General features: G+C 40.5%; 1 protein-coding gene across 1 annotated transcript; it reads left to right on the top strand.

Moving 5' to 3' along the window:
* The first annotated feature begins 876 nt into the window (after positions 1–876).
* LOC118540927 (NF-kappa-B-activating protein) lies at positions 877–25102 on the top strand. The gene is made up of 9 exons (XM_078065065.1): positions 877–1400; positions 3862–3942; positions 12392–12462; positions 12651–12794; positions 15019–15082; positions 16703–16812; positions 16905–16980; positions 17949–18098; positions 22091–25102. Exons 1-9 carry the CDS (start codon positions 1015–1017, stop codon positions 22263–22265), a joined length of 1257 nt encoding a protein of 418 aa, XP_077921191.1. The 5' UTR covers positions 877–1014; the 3' UTR covers positions 22266–25102.
* The last annotated feature ends 8 nt before the right edge of the window (positions 25103–25110 follow it).

The raw sequence follows: 25110 nt of genomic DNA on the forward strand, positions 1-25110 counted from the left end.
CTTAACTGTAGCGTATCAGGCTCAAATTATTAACAAAAATTTGTGCCCTCTAAGCTAACTGGGCAAAATGGGGCTTAGACATCATAGCTCACCACCAATTTCGATAAACCCTCCTTATTTTGTTTGGGATTAGAAAGAAGAAATTGTGGGGGCGCCTGGGTGGCTCGGTTAAGCGACTGCCTCCGGCTCAGGGCATGATCCCAGAGTCCTGGGTTCGAGCCCCGCCTCGGGCTCCTTGCTCAGCGGGGGGCCTGTTTCTCCCTCTCCCTCTGCCCCCACCCCCCGCTCGTGCTCGCGCGCGCTCTCTCAAATAAATAAACATCCTTTTTTTTAAAGATTTTATTTATTTATTTGAGAGAGAGAATGGGATAGAGAGAGCATGAGAGGGGAGGGTCAGAGGGAGAAGCAGACTCCCCGCTGAGCAAGGAGCCCGACACGGTACTCGATCCCAGGACTCCAGGATCATGACCTGAGCCGAAGGCAGTCGCTTAACCAACTGGGCCACCCAGGCGCCCCAATAAATAAAAATCTTAAAAAAAAAAAAAAGAAAAAAGAAAAAAATTGTGGGGGGGTGTGGGTGTACTCCTACACACAGCCACATACACACAAACATATATATATATGTAAAGTTACATTGGCTTTGTTATTCACACGGCCGCTCAGTGAAATGTCTCTGTCACCTATCACCCCTCCCCTCAGGTATTTCAACTCGATGCTAAAGAAAGGACACGCCCTCTAGTCCAGTTTAGATTTGAGCCTCACTCGGGACCGGAAGGATGAGTGGATCCGGTTGCCCCACGGACTTCTTTATACCGATACACACATCCCCGTCCCGTAGGCAGGACCGCCTTGGTCGGGGGAAGGGATTTGCCGACGTACCCGGAACTGTTTCCAAGGTTTCCTCAGGTTCGGGCGGTGGCGCTACGGCGGGTTTGGGAGCCGAACCAACTGAGATCTTCCGAGGCTCGCGAGAGCGCCCCCTTCTCTAGCCGCTTAGGGGACCCAGCGGGCGCGATGGCTCCGGTGTCGGGTTCACGCAGCCCTGAGGGGGAGGCCTCGGGCTCCGGGGGGAAGCGTCGCAGTTCGTCGAGAAGCCCTAAGCCCAGCAAATCCGCCCGCTCCCCGCGGGGCCGTCACTCGCGCTCGAGCTCTCGCTCGCACTCTTGCTCTCGGAATGGTCTCAGCCATCAGCCGGGCGGCTTCAGTCAGGGGTCCCGAAACCAGTCTTACCGATCCCGCTCGCGGTCACGCTCCCGGGAGCGGCCCTCTGCGCCGCGGGGCAACCCCTTCGCTTCAGCCTCCTCGACCGCGTATTATGGCGGCTACTCGCGCCCCTACGGGAGCGACAAGCCGTGGCCTAGCCTTCTGGACAAGGAGAGGGAGGAGAGCCTGCGGCAGAAGTGAGTGAGACGGGCACACCTTGTCTCGCGGGAGCCCACCCGACTTGGGAGTCTGACTTTTCGCTTTTTGCTCTCTGCCGAGCGCCCCTTTCTATCCCTTCGGTCCCACCCCAGCCCCCGCCCCCCACAACGCCTTTTTCCGCCCCTTTCTTCCCTTGGGTTTTCACTCATCCTCGGGCCCCTTCGTACCGCGCTCCGGTGTCCCCGCTACTACTTCTGCCTCCTGGCTTGGAGCGGTTCTGTCGGGAGCCCCAGACCTCCCCGAATTACAGTATTCGCTTGGTCGTGTCTTTATTATTTGGAAGCGTGCTGTCATTTCGCACTCGATTGAGCTCGTGGCAAAGAAGACACCTGTTTTATTGATCACCAGATTAGCAGTGCCTAGCACTTGGTAGGCGTACCACCACTGCTTGCTGAATGACCAGTCAGGTTTGAGGTGACAGGATGTGTACGGTGGAAATGTCGGGAAGGCTGGAGAGGAAGAGTTTAAATCCGAGGGGGAAAAAAACCCTCTGAGCCCAGATGATTGAATGTGGGAAAAGTGACCTGCTAAACTGTTGATTAAGCTACGTTGAAAAAGGTCTTGTTAAATGGTCTCAATTTGACCGTGAAAAACGAGGTCAGGGGTGAGATCAGGTGCCCTCTCATGAGTGAGTGTTGGAGTGGGAAAGTGGATAGTTTAAGAAGGAGCAAGGAAAAGGGTTATAATTATTGTCCTGTAAGTCTTAAAAGCTAATGCTTATTGAGTGTTAAATTCTGTCGGGCACTGTACTAGGTGCTTTACATGTCCTCTGTGTGTGTGTGTTTTTTAAGATTTTATTTATTTATTTGACAGAGCACAAGCAGGGGGAGCGGCAGGGAGAGGGAGAAGCAGGCTCCCGGCTGAGCAGGGAACCCGATGTGGGATCATGACCCCTGGGATCATGACCCCAGCCCAAGGCAGACGCTTAACCAACTGAGCCACCCAGGCGCCCGTACATGTGCGCTGTGTTAAAAAAGAAATTTAAGAGTATCACAGGCATTGAGGGGCAGGTTAAGATTCCAAAGCTGGGAGATGTCTCCATAAATCTTTTTCTTCCAAGAATGGGAAGTAATAAAGGATAGCAATGAAGAGGAAAGGCTCCAGAATCGGAATGCCTGAATTTGAAGCCATGCTTTGCAGCCTCATAGTTGTGTGACCTTGAGCAAGTTTCTGAACTTCTCTGAGCTTTATTTCTAACCATTTAAAAGGGGATAAAATTGGCGCCAAGGCTTTTAGAGTTGTGATGATTTAGTTCCTGGAACAGAGTTAATAGTCCTTGAATGTTAGCTACTAGGGTTTCCTGAATGGAAGCAGAAACCATAAAAACAGTAGGGAGTTAGGTTGGAGACCTACCTCTCCACAAATTAAATTTTTCAGAGTTACCTCCTGGCTGTGTTAGTCAAAAAGCAGCCAACTTCCTACTGGACAATCCTCATCAAAAGATGTCAGAACTTCTTGGATGAAATTTGCATTTGTACATTTAGAAGATGAATAGTTTATCTTAAGAGTACAGATGAAGCTGGGGGCAGCAGGGATGAGAACTTGACTGTTCTTACAGCCTGTCATACTTCCCCCTGCATATATATTACAGGTTGGGTTATAGGTATAACCCTTTTAGGCACTTCTTCAAGTGGGAAACCTGAGTCTAATTCTGCATGATTATACCTTTTCTCCCGAATAAAGAAGTAAAAAACAGTATATTAAAGCAATCAAACCAGCTTATTTTGTAAGGGTTTGGTGTGTGTGTGTTTTTTTTAACAAATGGAATCACAAGCAGCTAAACTTTGAGGAATTGAGTCTTCGTTTTTTTGTATTTTGTTTGTGAGCAAAATTTAAAAAATCACAAACATAAATTTTTCATGTCCTGCAAGAGTAGATAGAGAATATAGTCCTTTTCCAAAAAGAAACTAAAGGGAAAACGGAGAAAAAAAAACCCTGTATCTCATTGAGGACAGTTTTTATCAAATAAAACTTTTCTTTCATTTTCAGAGCTCTCTTTATTTTCTATTTCTAATGCTTCATTTTAATGTTCTTTATTAATTCCTAAGTTTCTGAAAACGGGTTTGACTAAATCAAAAGTAGAGACTGCTCTTTACTCTCATAAATGTGTGTAAACAAAGAAGTTATTTCCAAATATAAAACTTTGTGTCACATATTGTAGAAGACGAAATGAGCAGTTAGGAGCTATGTCACGCAAGAGGCAGAAGAGATGGACTTGATAGCCTTTGAGGCTGTATTTCTGGTCTGGCCTCAGGCTGTCTGTAGGCTGTACCATTTGATAGTACTATCAAGAACATCAAATTATAATGAGTATACTTAATTTATTAATTTAACTTTTAAAATAGGAAAATAGGACTTAAATGGACTCCTTTGAATTGATTATGTATTTAGGAGACAATTTAGCCATGGAATTATAATTTGTATGCCTATATCTTCTAGGAGATTAAGTGAGAGAGAGAGGATTGGAGAATTGGGAGCTCCTGAAGTATGGGGACTTTCTCCAAAGAATCCAGAACCAGAGTAAGTGATTAAAAAATACTTTTAAAAAATGTAACATTTGTTTAAATCCAGAGACTTGTCAAAATTTTTGTTAAATGAAGAACTTTTAAGTACAGCTCATGTTTTTTCTTCTTTTTTGTGATTTATGCTATTCTACCCCTTAGAATTTAAAAACATTGAACATACCTAACAATTAAAACATGTTGCTAGTGGATTTTAACATATTAAGTGTTCTTTTTTAAATTTATTTTTAAAGATTTTATTTATTTATTTGACAGAGAGGTGGAGAGCACAAGTAGGGAGAGGGAGAAGCAGGCTCCCTGCTGAGCAGGGAGCCCGACTCAGGGCTCGATCCCAGGACCCTGGGATCATGACCTGACCCGAAGGCAGCCGTTTAACCGACTGAGCCACCCAGGCGCCCCTTAATTGTTCTTCTTAAATTGTAATTCATGGGGGTGCTAATTTCCTATTCATAGAAGGGTTCAGTATTAAGACAAATATATTTATATTATTTTGAAATGTTTTTTTCTCAGCCTAATAGCAGATTGAGTGTCAGGTGTTAGCCTTACAAAGGGATTTTTTTTTTTGAGGTACAATTGACAAACAACATGGATGGTAGAGTAGGGTTTTCTTATATATATTGGCAAATAGTGACAGTTTTACTTCTTTTTTTTTTTTTAAAGATTTTATTTATTTATTTGAGAGAGAATGAGAGAGAGAGCACATGAGAGGGGGGAGGGTCAGAGGGAGAAGGAGACTCCCTGCTGAGCAGGGAGCCAGATGCGGGACTCGATCCCGGGACTTCATCCTGGGACTCCAGGATCATGACCTGAGCTGAAGGCAGTCGCTTAACCAACTGAGCCACCCAGGTGCCCCAGTTTTACTTCTTCTTTACCAATTTGGGTGCCTTTTATTTTTCTTGTCTGTGACTAGGACTTCAGTATTATGTTGAATCAAAGTGGTGAGAATGGGCATCCTTGTCTTGTTCCTGATCTTAGGGTGAAGCTTTCAGCTTTTTACTGTTGAGTGTGATGTTAGCTATGGGTTCGTCACATCTGGCCTTTCTTAAGTTGCCGTGTGGTTTCTCTATATTTACTTTGTTGAAAGTTTGTATCTTATTTGGATGTTGCGTTTTTGTCAGATGCTGTTTCTGCATCTATTGAGATGATCATAGGATTTTTATCCTTTATTTTGTTAATGTGGTATATCCACATTGATTTGTGCATATTGAATTATCCTTGCATTTCTGGAATAATTTCAACTTTAGTATGGTGTATGATCTTTTTAATGTATTATAAAATTTGGTTTGCTAATATTTTGTTGCAGATTTTTGCATCTACATACATCAGGGATATTGGCTTGTAACTTTTTTATTTGTGGTGTCTTTGGTTTTGGTATCAGGATAATGCTGGCCTCATAGAGTGAGTCTGTTCTTTCTTCAATTTTTGGAATTGTTTAAGAAGTATAGGTCTTAATTCATTAAATATTTGGTAGAATTTACCTGTGAAACCATCTGGTCCTGGAGTTTCTTTTGTTGGGAGTTTTTTGATTACTGAGTCAATTTCATTAGTAGTAATCAGTCTGTATTGTAATCTTCCTGATTTAGATGATTTATCTATTTCTTCTCAGTTGTTCCATTTGTTGGCACATAATTGTTCTTAGTAGTCTCTTATGATTTTTTTCTATTTCTGTAGTATTGGGTGTAACTTATCCCCTTTCATTTCTGATTTTATTTATATGGGCACTCTCTCTGTTTTTCTTGATGAATCTGGCTAAAGGTTTTTATCAATTTTATCTTGTCAAAGAACCAACTCTTCGTTTCATTGATCTTTTCTGTTGTCTTTTTAGTCTCTTTTTCATTTATTTTTTGCTCTGATCTTTATTATTTTCTTCCTTCTATTAACTTCGGGCTTTGTTCTTTTTCTAGTTCCTTTAGGTGTAAGATTAGATTGTTTATTTGAGATTTTTCTTGGTTCTTGAGTTGGGCCTGTATAAAACTTCCCTTGTAGAACTTCTTTTGCTGCATTTCATAGATTTTGTACTGTTGTGCTTCCATTTTCATTTGTCTCAGGGTAATTTTTGACTTCCTCTTTGATTTCTTCATTGACCCGTTGGTTGGTTGGTTGGTTGGTTATTTATTTATTTATTTTAAAGATTTTATTTATTCATTTGACAGAGAGAGACAGCGAGAGAGGGAACACAAGCAGGGGGAGTGGGAGAGGGAGAAGCAGGCTTCCCGCCGAGCAGGGATCCCAATGTGGGGCTCGATCCCAGGACCCCAGGATCATGACCCGAGCTGAAGCAGACGCTTAACGACTGAGCCACCCAGGCGCCCCTTTATTTATTTATTTTTAAAGATTTATTTGTTTAAGAGAGAGAGAGCATGCATGCACAAGTGGGAGGGTCAGAGGGAGAGGGAGAGAGGATCTCAAGCGGACTCCACACTGAGCACAGAGCCTGACATGGGGCTCGATCTCACCACTCTGAGATCATGACCTGAGTTGAAACCAAGAGTCAGACACTTAACCGACTGTGCCCCCCAGCACCCGGACCCATTGGTTGTTTAATTCCATGTTGTTTTGCCTTTATGTGTTTGTGTTTTTCCAGTTTTCTTGTAATTGATTTCTAGTTTCATACTGTTGTAGTCTGAAAAGATGCTTGATACGATTTCAGTCTTAAATTTATCAAGACTTGTCTTGTGGCCTAACATGGGATCAGTCCTGGAGAATATTCCATGTGCACTTGAAAAGAATGTGTATTCTGCTGTTTTTGGATAGAATGTTCTGTATATATCTGTTCAGTCCATCTGGTCTAGTCTGTTGGTCAAGGCCACTGTTTCCTTATTGATTTTCTGTCTGAATGATCAATCCATTCATGTAAGTGGGGTGTTAAGGTCTCTTACTATTATTGTATTACTGTCAATTTCTCTCTTCATGTCTGTTAATACTTGGTTTATGTATTAAGGTGCTCCTGTATTGGGTGCATAGGTATTTACAAATGTTATATCCTCTTGTTGGATTGATCCCTTTATCATATGTAATGTCCTTCGTGTCTTGTTACAGGCTTTGTTTTCTAGTCTGTTTTGTATGATATAAGTATTGCTACCCCAGCTTTTTGTTTGTTTTCATTTGCATGGAATATCTTTTTCCATCCCTTCAGTTTCAGTCTCTGTGTCTTTATATCTGAAGTGAGTCTCTTGTAGGCAGCATATAGATGGGTATTGTTTTTTTAAATCTATTCAGCTACTGTGTGTGTTTTGATTGGAGCACTTAGTAAGTTTACATTTAAAGTAATTATTTTTTTAAAGATTTATTTATTTATTTGACAGAGAGAGACACAGAGAGGGAGAGGGAACACAAGCAGGGGGAGTGGGAGAGGGAGAAGCAGGCTTCCCGCGGAGCAGGGAGCCCGATGTAGGGCTTGATCCCAGGACCCTGGGATCATGACCTGATCCGAAGGCAGACGCTTAACGACTGAGCCACCCAGGTGCCCATAAAGTAATTATTGATTAAAAAAAGTATTAATAGGTATGGACTTGTTGCCATTTTGTTGATTTTTTTTTTTAAAGATTTTATTTATTTGTCAGAGAGAGAGAGTGCACAAGCAGGGGGAGTGGTAGGCAGAGGGAGAAGCAGTCTCCCTGCTGAGCAAGGAGCCAGATGTGGGACTTGATCCCATGCTGGGATCATGACCTGAGCCGGAGGCAGACGCTTAACCAACTGAGCCACCCAGGCATCCCTTTCTGATTGTTTTTGTAGTTCTTCTCTTGCTCTCTTCCCTTGAGATTTGGTGACTTTCCTTAGTGTTATGTTTGTTTTATTTTTTGTTTTTCTATTATAGGTATTTGGTCAGTGGTTACCATGAGGTTCATATATAACATTTTATGTATATAGCAATCCATTTTAAGTTAATGCCCACTTAAGTTCAGATGCATTCTAAAAGCACTACATCATCCCCCCACCATGTTTTATGTTTTTGACATCATATTTTACATATTATTATTTTATGTTTCCATTGACTAATTATTGTGGGTCTAACTGATTTTATTGCTTTTTGTCTTTTTACCTTCATACTAGCTATGTAGGTGGTTGATCCACTACCTTTACTATATGTTTACGTTTACCAATGAGGTTTTTCCTTTCATAATTTTCCTTTTTTTTTAATGATTTTATTATAAGTAATCTCTACACCCAACATGGAGCTCCAACTCACAACCCCAAGTGCAAGAGTCGTATGCTCCACTAACTGAGCCAGCCAAGCACCCCTCCTTTCATAATTTTCTTACTTGTAGTTATGATTTTTCTTTTCTACTTAAAATTAAGTCCCCTAAACATTTCTTGTAAGGCTGGTTTGGTATTGATGAGCTCCTTTAGCTTATGCTTGTCTGAGAAACTCCTTGTTTCTCCTTCACTTCTGAGTGATAACCTTGCTGGGTAGAGTAATCTTGGTTGTGAGTCTTTTTCGTTTTAGCACTTTGCATATATCATGCTGTTCTCTTCTGACCTATAAAGTTTCTGCTGAAAAACTAGCTTATAGACTTAGGGTTCCTTGGTATGTAACTAGTTGTTTTCCTTTTGCTGCTTTTAAGATTCTTTATCTCTTAACTCTTGACACTCTGATTATAATGTGTCTTGGTCACATATCTCAGCAGGGAGACTGCTTCTTGGTCACATATCTCAGCAGGGAGACTGCTTCTCCCTCTGCCTGACAGGCCTGGTTGCAGCTGGTGTGGGCATGCTGGTGTGTGGGGTTGGCCCTTGGCACAGCTGGCTATAAGGACTGGTTGTGAGCTGCATGAGCACTGTTGAGTAGGGCAGGCTTTTGGTGCAGCTGGCTGCAAAGTCCAGCTGCGACTGATGCAGACACTCTAGTGTGTAGGACTGGGCCTCCAGGGCAGGAGCCCTTGGGTGGAGGGTGTGCTGGTCCTGGCCAAAGATGCCTGCTAGGTATGGTGGGTAGGGAGCTGCTAGAGAGGAGTGCCAGGCCAGGGTGGACAGGTTGGGTGGGGTGAGTCTATGCAAGTAGTGATAGCACAGTAGATGGAGAGTGTCAGAAATGGCACCCGCCAGCACCGGACCAGCTAGATGTAAGAGAAGTAAAAAGAAAATGGGGCCTGCCAATGCTTCTTTCCCTGGAGAAGGTTCAGACAGATGCCTGCCCCTCCACACACACCCTAAACTTAGTCTCCTTGGATCTCCTTCACTTCTAACCTAGGTACTTTTCAAACTAATGCCTCTGCACTGGTGTGCCCTTCAAGAGGGAAGTCTCAATTTCCCACTGCCCTCTGGCTCTCCTGGACATAGGCCCCACTTGTTTTCAATGCCAGGCATTATGGGTGCTTGTCTTTCTGGTAGAGGTCCCTCAGGCTATGGAGGCTGATGTGGAACGCAGATCTCTTATTTCTCAGTGAGGGACTCTACAGTTACGATATCCCTTCTGCTGTTGGTCACCATGCCGAGGGTGTGGGTCCTGACTAGACTGTGTCTCTGCCCCTCCTACCCTTCTCATTGTGGCTTTTTCTTTATATCCTTAGTTACATATGATCTGTTCTGCTACTCTTCAGTTCATTCTCAGAGATAGTTGTTCTATATGTAGTTGTAGATTTTGGTGTATCTATGGAAGGAGGTGAGCTCAGGATTTTCCTACTCCACCATGTTGATACCCTCTCCTATACTACATTTTCTTCATCTCTTCATCCCTCCATAGACACTTGGGTTGTTTCCATATCTTGGCTATTGTAAATAATGTTGCAGTGAACATGGGAGTGCATACATCTTCAAGTTAGTGTTTTTGTTTTCTTTGGGTAAATACCCAGAGGTGGAATTGCTGGATCATATGGTAGTTATATATATATATTTTAAAGATTTTATTTATTTGACAGAGAGAGAGAGAGAGAGTACAAGCAAGCAGAGAGGCAGGCAGAGGGAGAGGGAGAAGCAGGCTCTCCGCTGAGCAGGGAGCCTGATGTGGGGCTCGATCCCAGGACCCTGGGATCATGACCTGAGCTGAAGGCAGCTGCTCAATCGACTGAGCCACCCAGGTGCCCCAGTAGTTATATTTTTAATTTTTAAGGAACCTCCATACAGTTTTCCATAGTGGCTATACCAATTTACATTCCCACCTACAGTGTGCAAGGGTTCCCTTTCCTCCACATCTTCACCAACACTTGTTATTTCTTGTCTTTTCGAGAATGGCCATTCTAACAGGTGAGTTATTATCTCTTTTTGATTTTGATTTACATTTCCCTGATGATTAGTGATATTGAACATTTTTTCATATAGTGGTTACCCATTTATATGTCTTTGGAAAATGTCTATTCAGATCCTCTGCCTTTTTTTTTTTTTGAGAGAGAGAGAGAGAGAGCATGGTGCGCGAGGGGAGGTGGGGGGCTGCAGAGGAAGAGAGAGAATCTTAAGTAGGCTTCACATTCAGCGCGGAGCTCGAAGCGGACTCCGTCTCACGACTCTGAGATCATGACCTGAGCCAAAATCAAGAGACGGATGCTTAACTGACTGAGGCATCCATGTGCCCCATTACCTTTGTTTTTTTTTTTTTTTTAAAGACTTTATTTATTTGACAAAGAGAGATAACGAGAAAGAGAGCACAAGGAGGGGGAGCTACAGGCAGAGGGAGAGGGAGAAGCAGCTCCCTGCTGAGCAAGGAGCCCCATGTGGGGCTCGATCCCAGGACCCTGGGATCATGACCTGAGCCGAAGGCAGTGGCTTAACTAACTGAGCCACCCAGGTGCCCTGGTTTTTAGATTTCCCATTAAAAACAAATGTAACAGGGGGCGCCTGGGTATATTCTTTACTCCTCTTTTTTTCTTTACTCCTTTGTCATAGCTTGGTTTCCTGTATATGCATAGGTTTATTTTGGGCTCTTTATTCTGTTCCCAAAGGGATTTTTTTTTTTTTTAAATGAATATACCAATACAGTTTCATTTATTTTCTTTTTATATTTTATTTTTAAGTAATCTTTATACCCAACATGGGGCTCAGACTTAAAACCCCAAGATCAGGAGTCTCATGCTCCACCAACTGAGGCAGCCAGGTGCTCCTAGTTAGTTTTCTTGTATTAAATAGTATCTGAAGGCCTAATTCTTTTTTTTCATATTTTTTTTCCTTTGGTACCGTGCATAAGGTTCTTCTTCCCTCTCTAAGTCTACTTTGAGTTGAAACAATGTGCTTGACAGATATACTTGTGTTTTGTGACAGGGTGATAGAATTATTATTTGAAACTTGTTCTTATAGATACCTTTGAAAATGATCAGAGAATCTGAACTGAAAGAATGAGATGGAAGGAACACTACAAATAATTTTCTAGGCAATACCTAAATTACTCCAGATGTTGTCTTCAGATTAAAAGATTATATGATATGAAAATTCCTCTTCTAAACTATTTTTTAAAGATTTATTTATTTTTTAATATATTCTTTAAAGTATTTATTTATTCATGGGAGAGAGAGAGAAGCAGGGTCCCCGCAGAGTGAGAGCCCAGTGCGGGGCTCGATCCCAGGACCCCAGGATCATGACCTGAGCTAAAGGCAGACGCCCAACCGACTGAGGCCACCCAGGCACCCCAAAGATTTATTTATTTTAAGAGAGAGCAAGTGGGAGGGGCAGAGGGAGAGGGAGCAGACTCCCCGCTGAGCGTGGAGCTGGATGTAGGGCTCCATCCCAGGACTCTGAGATCATGACCTGAGCCAAAACCAAGAGTCAGCCGTTCAACTGACTGAGCCACCCAGCCACCCCATCCTCTTCTAAACTATTATAGAATTTTAATAGTACTCATTTTCAGAATTATCTATAATAGAAAGAAATCTCTTTATATGGTAGTGTGTTAGGTTCTTCTTGCTCTGGGGACAGAACGGTTGCTGCTCTACCATATGCCCTTTATACACATAGAATAAAGTGAGGTCTTCCTTTGGTCTTCTTATCTCTTGTTTTTTCTTTTTTTAAAAAAAAAAAGATTTTTTTATTCATTTGAGACACAGATCAGAGAGAGAGAGAGCATGAGCAGGGGGAGAGGCAGAGGGAGAGGGAGAAGCAGACTCCCTGCTGAGCCAGGAGCCCGACACGGGGCTCGATCACAGCACCCCAGGACCACGACCCAAGCCGAAGGCAGACACTCAACCATCTGAGCCACCCAGGCGCCCCTCTTGTTTTTTCCATCTTTCCTTATGGTTCTGTACATTTGCCCTGTGGCTTCTTCTGAAAATTTACCCATTGCTTTTAGTTTGAATAGTGTTTTGTAAATTCTAAAGCATTATGCAAATGTAAATGATTATTATATTATTTTGAAGGTGGTAGACCCTCGAACTATACCTTTACAAAGTTATTCCAGTGTTTGCTTTTAATTGTTCTTGGACAATTGGTGTCATTACTGAAATTTTTTGATTCTATATTTTTATACTCCATGATTCACATTTTATCACTTTTCTGATTCTTACAACCATCTTCTTTAAATTCAGCTCTGATGAACACACACCAGTAGAGGATGATGAGCCAAAGAAAAGCACCACTTCAGCTTCTACTTCAGAAGGTATTTTTTTTAAATACTACAGAGCTGCTGTATTGAGAAGTTGAAAAAAATGTTTATAAATAGTCGAACGATAGACTTTGCTTGTACTAAGTTGCCTGTCATCTGTTCTTTTTCAGTATTTCAAATACAATAAAATTGATGATCGTAATACTTGTTAGAAGTTAATTTGATATTTGTACTTTATGTAGAAGAGAAGAAGAAGAAGAAGAGGAAGTCTAGTCGTTCGAAAGAAAGGTCCAAGAAAAAGAGAAAGAAAAAATCCTCTAAAAGAAAACACAAGAAGTATTCTGATGACAGCGACAGTGACTCTGACTGTGACTCAGACTCCAGCGGTAAGAAGGCCGGCATCACTCTGCAAGCCTGGCTTCAGAACTCATTTTACTTCGTAAAACTGATTTCAGGGGCAGGTTAAACCACAAGAACGGTAGCCAAGAGTCGTGGAGCACTCGCTGACTTTGTGCCAGGCACCGCGCTGAGTGCTCGGTGTTCGTCAGTGCTGTTTAATCCCCACGTCGTAACTCCAGACTACATCGTAGAGCTGGGGGATTGGGGCGCAGAGCAGCTTGCGATACCGCACTCAGGCTCACACAGCTGAGATTCAGACCCGAGCGGTGTGACCCCAGATGGGTGGTGTCTAGCCGTACCAGGCACGTGGCAGCGAACCGAGGTGGGGTCCGGCCGGGAGACGTGTGGCAGCAAAGCGAGCCGTACAGGGCTGCATCAGCCCTGGGGAGCAGCTCTCTTGCGTCATTCTCCCACTCAGTGGGCACCTCTGCGCCATTTTCGAAAAGGCACACCACAAAGGACCCCCCCTCTTCAGGCTGGCAGCTGATTAGGGAAGACACCCCCCGTGGGGTGGTGCCTCACAGAAAGCCACCTTTTTGTGCCTTCTCCTGGCTGATGATTGACAGAGGGTGCCACCTCTGGGGACACATTACATAAAGGTGTCTTTTCCTCTGATGTCACCTGGGTTTCCTGGCTCCTGTTGTTACTTTTCTTCCTCACTGCAGAAGAGTGAACTACCTTTTTTTTTTAGAGAGAGAGTGTGCAAGTGTGCAAGTGGGGGGAGGGACAGACGGAGAGAATCTCAAGTTGACTCCTCACTGAGCATGGAGCCTGAAACAGGGCTGATCCCACAACCCATGAGATCATGACCTGAGTTGAAATGAAGAGTCAGACGCTTAACTGACTGAGCCACCCAGGTGCCCCTGAGTGAACTTTCTTAGAGCACCAATGTGAGCACATCTGTCCCCTACTTAAAAATCCTTCAGAAGCTCTCTGTAGCCTTCAGGGTAAAGTTCAGACCCTGATTGATCCCTCTCTAATCACACATGCCCCGTCACTCTTGCACCATCCTCTGTAACCAAAGAACTACTGTCTGGCTCCTCAGTCTTCCATGTTCTTTCTCTTGCTTCTGTTACTTGATACGGAGAGTCCATCTGCCTACAAGGCCAATCTCTCCCTGCATGCGGCTTGGCTTACTCACTTCAACAACGGGCATGCAGTACTTTTGTAATAAAACTGATTTTTAAAAAGAACTAGCTTGGGGCACCTGGGTGGCTCAGTCAGTTAAGCGTCTGCCTTTGGCTCAGGTTATGATCCCGGGGTCCTGGGATCAAGCCCCAGTTGGGCTCCCTGCTCAGCCAGGAGTCTGATTCTCCCTCTCCCTCTGCCCTTCCCCCCCCCACTCGTGCTTGCTTGCTCTCTCTCCCTCAAATAAATAAATAAATAAATAAATCCTAAAAAAGAACTAGCTTAAGAGTCACCATTCCTTAACCACCCTCCCCAAACCAGCCTGATAATGAGACTTCTCTGTATGCCCAGAGCACCCCATGCTTGCCTGTATCACTCCAAATTCTGTTTATCTCTTTACCTCTGTCTCCTCCATTAGACTGAGCTCCTAGAAAGCATGTCCCTGGCCCCAAACACATAGGGTTTTTTTCTTTTTTCATTGTGAAAATACTCAAACATTAGGAAGTAAGGAGAATAGTATAATACTATATATATCATTTAGATTTTAACAATTTTTAGTATTTTGACAGTTGCTTTAAAGATTTTATTTGCTAGAGAGAGCAAGAGCGAGAGAGAGAGCACACACAAGCAGGGGGAGCAGCAGGCAGAGGGAGGAGCAGACTCCCCGCCGAGCAGGGAGCCCCATGTGGGACTCGATCCCAGGACCCTGAGCCACCCAGATGTCCCTTGACAGTTGCTTTAAGTATCATTTTTTTTTGCTGAGATATTCAAAGTAAATTAGAAATATCATACTGCCACCCTAAAGATTTCTGTATACATCTCTAAAAAACAAGGACATTTTCCTACTTACTCCCATTATCTCACCCAATAAAATTAATAATAATACTCTGCATCACTGAAGACTTAGTATAACTTTAATTTCTGTGTCCCTGGAGCCTAGCACATATCCTGATAGGAGCAATAAATGTTTGAATTAATTAATTTCTCTGTAACAACAAATAGGGCAATAGGATATTTACTCAAAATTACTGGGGTTTTAGAGTTTAATTTTTGTTTTTAATTAAAATGTGCTTTAATTTGCAGATGAAGATACAAAAAGAAGAGCAAAGAAAGCCAAGAAAAAGGAAAAGAAGAAGAAACATAGATCGTCAGTTTTCTTTCCAATTTTTATCTTGGAAAAGTTAAAATATATATAAAATTACATAAAATAAAGTAATTAAGTAAATAATGATAAATAAAATAGTGTAGTGATCCCCCATGTAACCATCACCCAGCTTAATAACTTTAACTCTTGGACAGTCTTCACTGCCCCCCCCCATTATTTCAAAACCAATCCCAGATATCATTTTGTCCATAAACCAGCATGTTTCTCTAAAAGATAGGCATTCCTTTATAAAAATCATAACCACAATAGTGTTATCATGCCTAATATATTTAGCAATAATTCCTCAATTCTCAGCAGGTTTTTATGTAGTTTATTTAAATCTGGATCCAAATAATGCCCATAAATTGTGATTTGTTGATATGTCCCTTGTATCTCTTTAAATTAGTTGGTTCCCCTTCCCTTTTTGTTCTTGCAATATTTTTGTTAAAGAAACCAAATCATTTACCTGTAGAGTTTCCTGCAGTATAGATTTTGCTGATTATATTTAATTTTTTTATTTCTTTATTTTTAAAGATTTTATTTTTAAGTAATCTCTACACCTAATGTGGGGCTCAATCAGGACCCCAAGATCAAGAGTCACATGCTCCACTGTTTGAGCCAGCCAGACGCCACTGACTGTATTTTTATGGTGTGCTTTTAACATGTTCTTTGTCTTCTCTATTTCTTGTATATTGATAGTAAGGTCCAGAGACTTGATGAGGTACAGATTTGAGTCTTTGGCACACATACTTCATAGGTGGTGCTGTGTACTTCATCAGGAGGCAGATAATATCTGGTTGTCTCCTTTTGTCATATTAATAGCCATGGATGGTCATTCCCTAGATCCCTTGTTTCATTAGGGATTGCAAAGTGGTGATAGTCTCATTCTGGCTTTCTTTCTTGGTTTTTTTTTCTGGCTTGCTTTCTTCATTTATTAGGTAGGATAATTCTATAAGAGAAACCTACCCTCATCAACTGTTTGTTTACTCTGAAGTACAGTTTGTACAGGAAAGGCAGGTTATTTTTTTTAACTTTTTTTGTTCTGTGAGTTTTCAGAATAATGAGTTGGACTTTTTTTAGTATCATTATGAACCCAAGGATTCAAACATATTTGATGTATTTTAATCCATTACACTTCAGATTATTGATGCTCAAATTGGTAAGAGCTGTTTTTTATTTTTATTTTTTTTAAAGATTTTGTTTATTTGACAGAGAGAGCACAAGTAGGCAGAGAGGCAGGCAGAGGGAGAGGGAGAAACAGGCTCTCTGCTGAGCAGGGAACCCAACGTGGGGCTCGATCCCAGGACCCTAGGATTATGACATGAGCCGAAGGCAGACGCTTAACCAACTGAGCCACCCAGGTGCCCCAAGAGCTGTTTTTTTAACTGCTTTATTATCTTTTTGCAACATGAGAGCTGTATTTCATTGTCCCCTTGAGGGATCTTTTTTATAGTGAAACATGATTTGGTTAAATAAGTTAAAAGATCTTTTAATTAAAATTCTCTAAAAATTTTAATCAGCTGAGAACTTAAATCATTTTCATCAGTCTTTCATTGCCTTAAAAAAAGAGATTCCCTTTAATGTGGGACTATTAAGCGTATTTGTATCAAATTATAATTACAGGAAGAAATACAAGAAAAAGAAGTCTAAGAAGAGTAGAAAAGATTCCAGTGATTCAAGCTCTAAAGATTCCCAGGAAGAGTTTCTGGAGAATCCCTGGAAAGATCGATCAAGTAGGTTCTTCTGGTAGACTTTGACTCAGAACAGATAAAAAATTAAATGATTAGTCAAAATGTGAATCTGTTTCTGAACATCTTTCCTGCAGAGCCTGAAGAACCCTCAGATTTAATTGGCCCAGAGGCTCCAAAAACACTTGCCTCTCAGGATGATAAACCTTTGAAGTAAGTAACAGTGTATTTTAAATATCTAAGGTACAACCCTAACTTGCCTTTCCAACTATATCTCCCTCTATGTCCTTATTTACATGCCAGGTTCCAAGTGAGCTGAACTAAAACTTCCCTGTATTTACTGTGCACTTGTTCACCTTATGTCTTCTGCCAACATGCCTTCACTTCTTTTCCCTGCCCTTGTTTCTTCATTACTCCCAATTTCTTCCTGCTAAAATCCTTACTATCTTTCAAAGCTCTTTTCAAAAGGAGGGGTCATGTGCTGATTCCCAGGACCTTCCCTCCATGAGTAGATGGGATTCCTACCCCTCTTTAATCCTCTAGTCCTCACAGTATTTTCTCTTTCTTTTGTGCAATGTTTTATATGTTCTACATTGTATTGCAGTTATGTCCCCATCAGTATATAAATTCCATAAGAACAGAGATTATTTTTGTATTATAAGCTTTGAGTTTAGTAGGTATTCAAGATGCTGTCAGTGAATTGACTGAAGGGATGATAGTTTTTAAAGTTCTCTCGAATGAAAGTTAATAGGTAATTGTTACTGTATAGCATTACCGGTTATAAGTCTAAAAATTATGTTAATTTGAGTTATATTATTTCTCTTTTTTTTTTTGAAAGGGAAAAAGGGAAAAGGAATTCACCGGAGGCAGAAGCCATAAAGGCGCTGCCTGTAGGGATAAATGATCCGTAATTGTAAACCATGAGTCTAGACTCACTAACGTCAGTTCTTTTGTTCTTCCAAAGCATCTCTGTATTCCTGGGTTAGTTATATAGGTCAGAGTGCAATGTTCACTAATTAAAGTAATTCACACTGGGCTTCCGAGCATGCTGCCACTCAGCAACTGTTATTTGTGCTGTTTTCTGAGAGAAAATCTTTTTGTGCTCTCTTCAGATGATGAGCTTTTTGTAATGATGAGCTTTTTATTAATGAACCTTTTCTGAATTCTGAATTACTTTGTAGCTATGGCCATGCGCTGTTACCTGGTGAGGGTGCAGCTATGGCTGAATATGTAAAAGCAGGGAAACGTATCCCAAGAAGAGGTGAAATTGGCTTGACAAGTGAAGAAATTGCATCATTTGAATGCTCGGGTTATGTAATGAGTGGTAGCAGGTAAGTTATTGGCATCAAGGTCAGTTTCCATGATTAGATCTTTTCCTTTCTCAATACCAGCATTATATTTTGGTAATTGATTTTCATTAAGTGATCATTCCTAATGAAAAGTAGAGTATAAATTTTGGTTTAATATTGCTTTTATTGGGATAAACATGGTTGTCTAAAATTCCAAGTATGTGTGCAACTCAGCCTCAAAATCAGCTATCTTTCCAACTTGAAAGAATCAGTCTTTCCAATGTCCTTTCCTAGTTTGTATTTTGGTACCGATAGTTTGTCTTCTGGAGGATATAGTTAATTCAGTTATTTATCACTGCCCCATGAGGAATGTGGCATTCTAGTAGTAGGAAATCATTTTCATGAGACAGTGTTTCCTGTTTTCTGAGTTTGCTCCAACTATAGAGTCAGAGAATGTGGACTCTCTAATCTGTGGACTCTGAGAATTAAGAGCAGAAAAGGATTATGATAGCATGGGGAAATGAATATAAAATTGTGGAAGATGGGGCGCCTGGGTGGCTCAGTCGTTAAGCGTCTGCCTTCGGCTCAGGTCATGATCCCAGGGTCCTGGGATCGAGCCCCACATCGGGCTCCCTGCTCTGCGGGAAGCCTGCTTCTCCCTCTCCCACTCCCCCTGCTTGTGTTCCCTGTCTCGCTGTGTCTCTCTCTGTCAAATAAATAAAAATAAAATCTTAAAATAAAATAAAATAGTGGAAGAAAAAGCAAAGTACCAGGAAGAATGAGGAGAGTGAACTAATAGGGCATCAGTACCAAGATCAAACTGAATTTTGGATTTTTTAAAACTTTATAAATTTTTTAAAGTAGGTACATATTTTAAAATAAAGTTGGAGGCAGATATTTGCAAAACCCCTGAATCACCTCCAGAATCTTAGAATTCAGAGGACCAGCACAATAATACAAAAAGAAATGAGAGTCATAAACATTGGAAAGGAGGATATAACTCATTTTTTGTGAATGATGTGATTTTTTTTTACATAGAAAATCCTAAGGAATCTTCAGATGATTCTGAATAATAGAAGGGTTTAATAAATGGTTGGATATGAGGTTAATACATGAAAGTCAATTGCATTTCTATATATCAGGAAACAGGAATGTAATTACATAAAAAGAAAACAACATTTATAATAGTATCAGAGAATATGAAGGATTTAGGAATAAATCTTAACAAAAAATGTCCAAGACCTCTACAGGGAAAACTAGAAAACATTAAGAGACATTAAAGGGGTGCCTGGGTGGTTCAGTCGGTTAAGCGTCTGACTCTTGGTTTCAGGTCAGGTCATGATCTCAGGGTTGTGAGATTGAGCCCTGCGTTGGGCTCCACACTCAGTGGGAAGTCTGCCTGAGATTCTTTCCCTCTCCCTCTGCCCCTCCCCCGCCCCTCCCCCCACTCACCCTCTCTCTCTCTCTCTCTCTCTCTCTCTCTCTCAAATAAATAAGTGAATCTTTTAAAAAAGACATTAAAGAAGGCTTAAATGGAGAGATACCATGTTCACATAGGAAGGCAATATATAAAGTTGTCAGTTCTCCCCAAATTGATCTGTATATTCAGTGTAGTTCCAATCAAACTCACAGCAGAGTTTTATGTGAAACTTAATAAGATGGTTCTCATTTTTTAAGATTTTATTTATTTATTTGACAGAGACAGAGACAGCACAAGCAGCGGGAGCAGCAAAGGGAGTAAGAGAAGCAGGCTTTCCGTTGAGCAGGGAGCCTGCACAGGGCCTGTTCCCAGGACCCTGGGAGCATGACCTGAGCCGAAGGCAGATGCGTAACCGACTGAGCCACCCAGGCGCCCCAATAAGATGGTTCTAAAATATATGTTAGACTAGAGGGGCCAAGAATAGCCCAGTCACCTTTGAAGAAGAATAGGAAGATGAGATTTGCCCTACCAAATATGAGGACTTATTATGAAGCTTACAGAACTTTAGAAAGTACAGGAGAACAAATGAATTGTTCAGTGGGATAAAATATGAAGCTCGGGGGCAGAGCCATACATGTGTAAACTTAGTTAGGTAAAAGAGATTACACGTCAGATCATTGGGGAAAGAAGGACCTATTCAGTGAATGGAGCAGGAGAAAAATGGTTATCCATTTGGAAAAAGATGAAAGTAGAACCCTGCATCACCATATTTAAAAATCAGTGCAACTAGGGGTGCCTGGCTGGCTCACTAGAGCATGCAACTCTAGATCTCAGGGTTGTGAGTTCAAGCCCCACGCTGAGTGTGGAGCCTACTTAAAAAAAATTTTTTTTTAATTAAGAAAAAATCAGTGCAGCAAGAATAAGGACTTAAATGTCAAAAACAACTTTTTTTTAAAAAGATTTTATTTTTTTATTTGACAGAGAGAGATAGCGAGAGCAGGAACACAAGCAGGGGGAGTGGGAGAGAGAGAAGCAGGCTTCCTGCCGAGCAGGGAGCCCAATGTGGGGCTCGATCCCAGGACCCTAAGATCATGACCTGAGCCGAAGGCAGACATTTAACGCCTGAGCCACCCAGGCGCCCTCAAAAACAACTTTCAACACTCTTAGTGTAAAATATAAGTAGATATCTAACAGATATTGGGGTAGTAAAGTGTTTCTTAAGGAAGACTCCAAAAAATGTATTAATCATAAAATAGTGATAATTTGCCTAAGTTAAAAGAAACAACTTTTGTTCATCAAAAGACATCTTAAAATAAGTAAAAAGACAAATTTTAAGCTGGGATAAGATCTTACAACTGATAGTATTGAGAATATTTAAAGAATACATACAATCCGAACAAAAAATGGGAAAATGACACAAACAAGCATTTGTTAGAAGAAAAATATATGGCCTACCCATACATAAAAAGATGTTCATTATCATTGGAAATGGAAATCAAGAACATGCTGAAATACCATTTTACATCTATTTGATAGACAGAAGTTCAGAGTTCTAACAGTACCAAGCATTGGAGAAGATGTAGATCTACATGATCGCTTAAATACTGCTAGTGGTGATATAAATTGGTACAATGATTGGAAGACAGTCTGACATCATCTTGGAAAGTTGAGCATTCGTAACCTTTATGTCCCAGCAGCTCCATTCCTAGATACCCAAGAGAAAATCTTTCCCATGTACTAGGAGACGTTACATAGATGTTTTACAACATTGTTCACATAGCACTTTGTGTTCCAAATAAACTCTATTCACTGTGCCTTGAGCAACCTTAAATACATTGTCATCTCCTTGTCTTTCCATCCTGCTGCTCCCCCACTTTCACACTAATCTTAAATGATTCTCCCTCTTTTCCTTACTCAGTTTTCTCTATTTTTCTAGGCATAGGTCAAGCCTTATATATCGAACTGACTTTGTAGGATTGGGTTACATAAACGTAAAAGAGTTTCATGGAGTTTTCCCTCTAACTTAGCAGACCTTTTGAAGATAATGTAATAGTTTCTCTCTGCCCCCTATACTTTCCTGAATTAGCCCTTGTGATAAATCTCTTCTTGGAGCTGCTACTGGATTCTAAGGAAGTTAAATCCACTCACAAAACTCATCAAATTCTATTATAGTATTAGACCTGGTCCTTTTGGTTGTATGATAAGTTAGAACCATGAGGAAGTTCTGCCTGACTGATGACAACTGAAACCTTTCTTCTGTCCTACTGTCAATTCCCCAAAGGCAAATTCCACATATCACGTAGGAAGATTAATAATTGGCTAGTTTCTGGTTGTTTTAGTAGAAACAACAGAACTAGACTTATGCCCTTAGTAATTGAAATTAATAACATTCATGATGTTGACAGAACATCAGATCATTATTTGAGTACTGAAAATGAATCAAAGGATACATTGGCAGATAAAGTAAATGATCTTTTGAAAATCCAACCCATTACCAAAACAATTTCTATTTGTCAGTTTTTTAAATAGAACAGTCTGTATTAAGAAGGATTAGTGAGGAAGTACTATGAGAAAAATTACTGAGAAATTAAGCAAAAAATAAAATTATCTCCAGGCATCGCCGAATGGAGGCCGTGCGACTGCGGAAAGAGAACCAGATCTATAGTGCTGATGAGAAGAGAGCCCTGGCGTCCTTTAACCAAGAAGAGAGGCGAAAGAGAGAAAACAAGATTCTGGCCAGTTTTCGAGAGATGGTATACAGAAAAACTAAAGGGAAAGATGACAAATAAGGATTTTCTGATTGTTCAGCAGACATTTTTAACAAAAAAAGAAAGTCTGGGTTCCACATATACATACAAAAAGATTACTATGATCTGAAAAAGCTTTACAGTGCTACTGTGCCTTCTATTTAATTCTTTCAGTCCTTCAATAAAAAGCTGCTTATTGATATAATTTTAGCAAGTTCTTTGGGTTATTTTTGGATTGACCATAATAACTTTCTGGTTTAAAAATCCAAATTACGAATGAAATCATACTGTACTTGGGGAGGTGGCATTGAGAGAAAGTGTCAGTAAGATGCGAAACTTAACTCTCACACCATGGGACAGTGCTACTATTAGCTCTACATGATGCCTGTCCCCCGCTCCCACCCCAACTGAACTTGTGGGAAATCATCATTCCTCTATGTTGAATGTGTTATAAATGGACTTGATAGAAACATACAGGAGGCCACTTTTGTTAACAAGGTGAAGGCATTGCTGAAAAAAGCAAATCTGGAATTTGATAATCGACTTGTATAATATATAGTCTGCCCTGGAAATAATGTATTTTGGTTTTAGTCCCTACGTCTACCACACATCCAACAAACAAGCCAAAAACCAAACTAACCCACAGACTTATTGAGTTGAAAATGTGAACGTTAGTGTTTTAAGTTCTTAAAAGGTTACTTAAAAATGGTTCTTCAAATATAAAATACTGGGAAGTGTACTGTTGTGCCAATGTAAGTAGATTATTTCCATCTAAGCTATGCTTAGATCGTTATTTGAATACTGGAAATGAATGGGAGTCAACTATGGTTAGGAGTTTAATAGGGAAAAATATATTGAAGCATTGGTTTTAATTTAGTTTTATAAGGATGAAATTAAAATGATATTAAACGTATTTTAAGTCTGTCCTTTATGTAATAAGCATATTTCATTTTAAACATTGTTAAACGTTTCATTTTATTTTTTATATCTGTCATTCAGTTTAACTTTGTATAGAACTCCTCACTTTATCACCTTTTTATGGCTACTATTGACTTTTAAGTTTGAGAGAAATGGAAAATTCTGGGACTAGCAGTTCATGATCTTTTTTCTTCCCATTATTTTGTTCAGTTTGAGTTGTTAGGTCACAAGAGTGAAAGGAAAGGGGACAGTAGAAGTTTTGGCTGTTTTTGTTAAGGTTGTTTTGAGCTGTGTTATTATGTGTCTAGAATAAATCTAAATTACCTGGGGGATGGGGAAGTTCTAACTCTGTGGTCATAAAATGCTCTCTCGTCTTGTAATAGTTTAAAGTGTTTTTTTCCAAAGTTTTAAAATAAGGCAGTCATATTTCAAAGTATAGATAAAAAGTTTTACTATTTAACATATGTTCTAGGAAAGTGTCTACCTTTAACCCACAACTAAGGAACTAAACCATTTGGCGTGTAGCAACATTTATGACTCCTGAAGATGAAGTGATTTCTGTTTATCATCATTGCCGCCTAACCTGATCAATATCTTGTTTCCTAAAGGTAAAAGGAAGCTAGGTTCCAAATTTATGAGTTGTAATCCATCTACTTCCCTGTGTAATAAAATCTAAATTTATAGTCCCTATTTAAGAATTCTGTTCTCTAAGAACATTATTTTTTGTTATTGATTCCTAGAGGCTGAATGAATTTGCACTCTTAGTTTCAGTAGGCAGAGCAGTTTAAATGCAACAACTCTGTGATAGAGGATTATTGTGGGTTTTTATTGGATTCTCCTGTGTCCTCCACAGAGTAGATAGTTAGTAAATGAAAGAAAACATATTAAGGTATTTCAGAACTTTGTCATTTCTTTCATCAGGGTTTGTTCAGGAAAGATCTGCCAAAGAACAGCTTCAGTAGCATGTTTTTTGGGAAAGAGGAGGGTAGAATAAAAGGGCTAAAAGTATTTTGAGCTCATGAGAGTTACTGCTTCAAACTGTGTTGAGTCATCTGAGCCGTAAGTCCAACAGGAGGGCTGTTGTATTTGAAATTCATGTTTTGTTCTTCAGGAAGACTTACCTAGTTTTCCACTTCCTTGCCTATTGTTCTGATAAGATTTTCCCTTCTTTTATGTTTGTTGCACAAATGTAACACTTAAAAGAAGAAGAAAGAAAAATTAACCACAGTCTTAGCACATCAATTGTCTTTCGTATTCTGTGTTCCCTTCCAGTGCTTGTCTGCATAAATATGTATTCTGATATACCTGTACGTAATCACCCATAATGTAATCTTGTCTTTGGTGTTTTAAACCTTTGCAGTCAGACAAGACAGCCTCACAGGGATGGTAGGAACAAGTGATGATCTGGTGTGAGGATGGAAAGACCAGAAATAAGTAAGCGTGGCAATTGCCTCCTGTTTTGAAGCCACCCTGCTGCCATCATGGTTGTGATGCTGTGTGGTACGCAGCGCGCCCAGTTTCAGAGTATCGGAGTGTAGTATTAGTTAACAGTGAGGCTTAACTCACAGTAAGTGAAGGGGCCTGTGAGTAGGGAAATCTTTAGACTGGTTATATTATGAGCTGTAGAACTGTTGCCATTTTTCTTTTCCCCAGTTATGCCCATTAAAGAGGTGTGTCTACTAGAGAATTAGGCTCAGATGGGGGAACAAGCAGCCAAGTATCATTCTCAGTCTGACAGGTGAATTTTAGGAAATCTCTAAACTTGGCTTCTGTACCTGTAAGACTCAAGTGATGTAGACAGTGATGGGAAAAACCACTTAGAAATGGAAAACAACTTACTGGTTACTCTGCTAATGTGATGGAAATTGCCAAATGGAAAATGAATGAATGCAAAAAAAAAAAAAAATACAGCTGGATTGTTTGCCACAAGTTTATTATTCAATAAATTTTCTGTGGTTTGATGTGCAGT

This window comes from Halichoerus grypus, chromosome X, assembly GCF_964656455.1.
Source record: "Halichoerus grypus chromosome X, mHalGry1.hap1.1, whole genome shotgun sequence".
NCBI classification, from domain to species: domain Eukaryota; kingdom Metazoa; phylum Chordata; class Mammalia; order Carnivora; family Phocidae; genus Halichoerus; species Halichoerus grypus.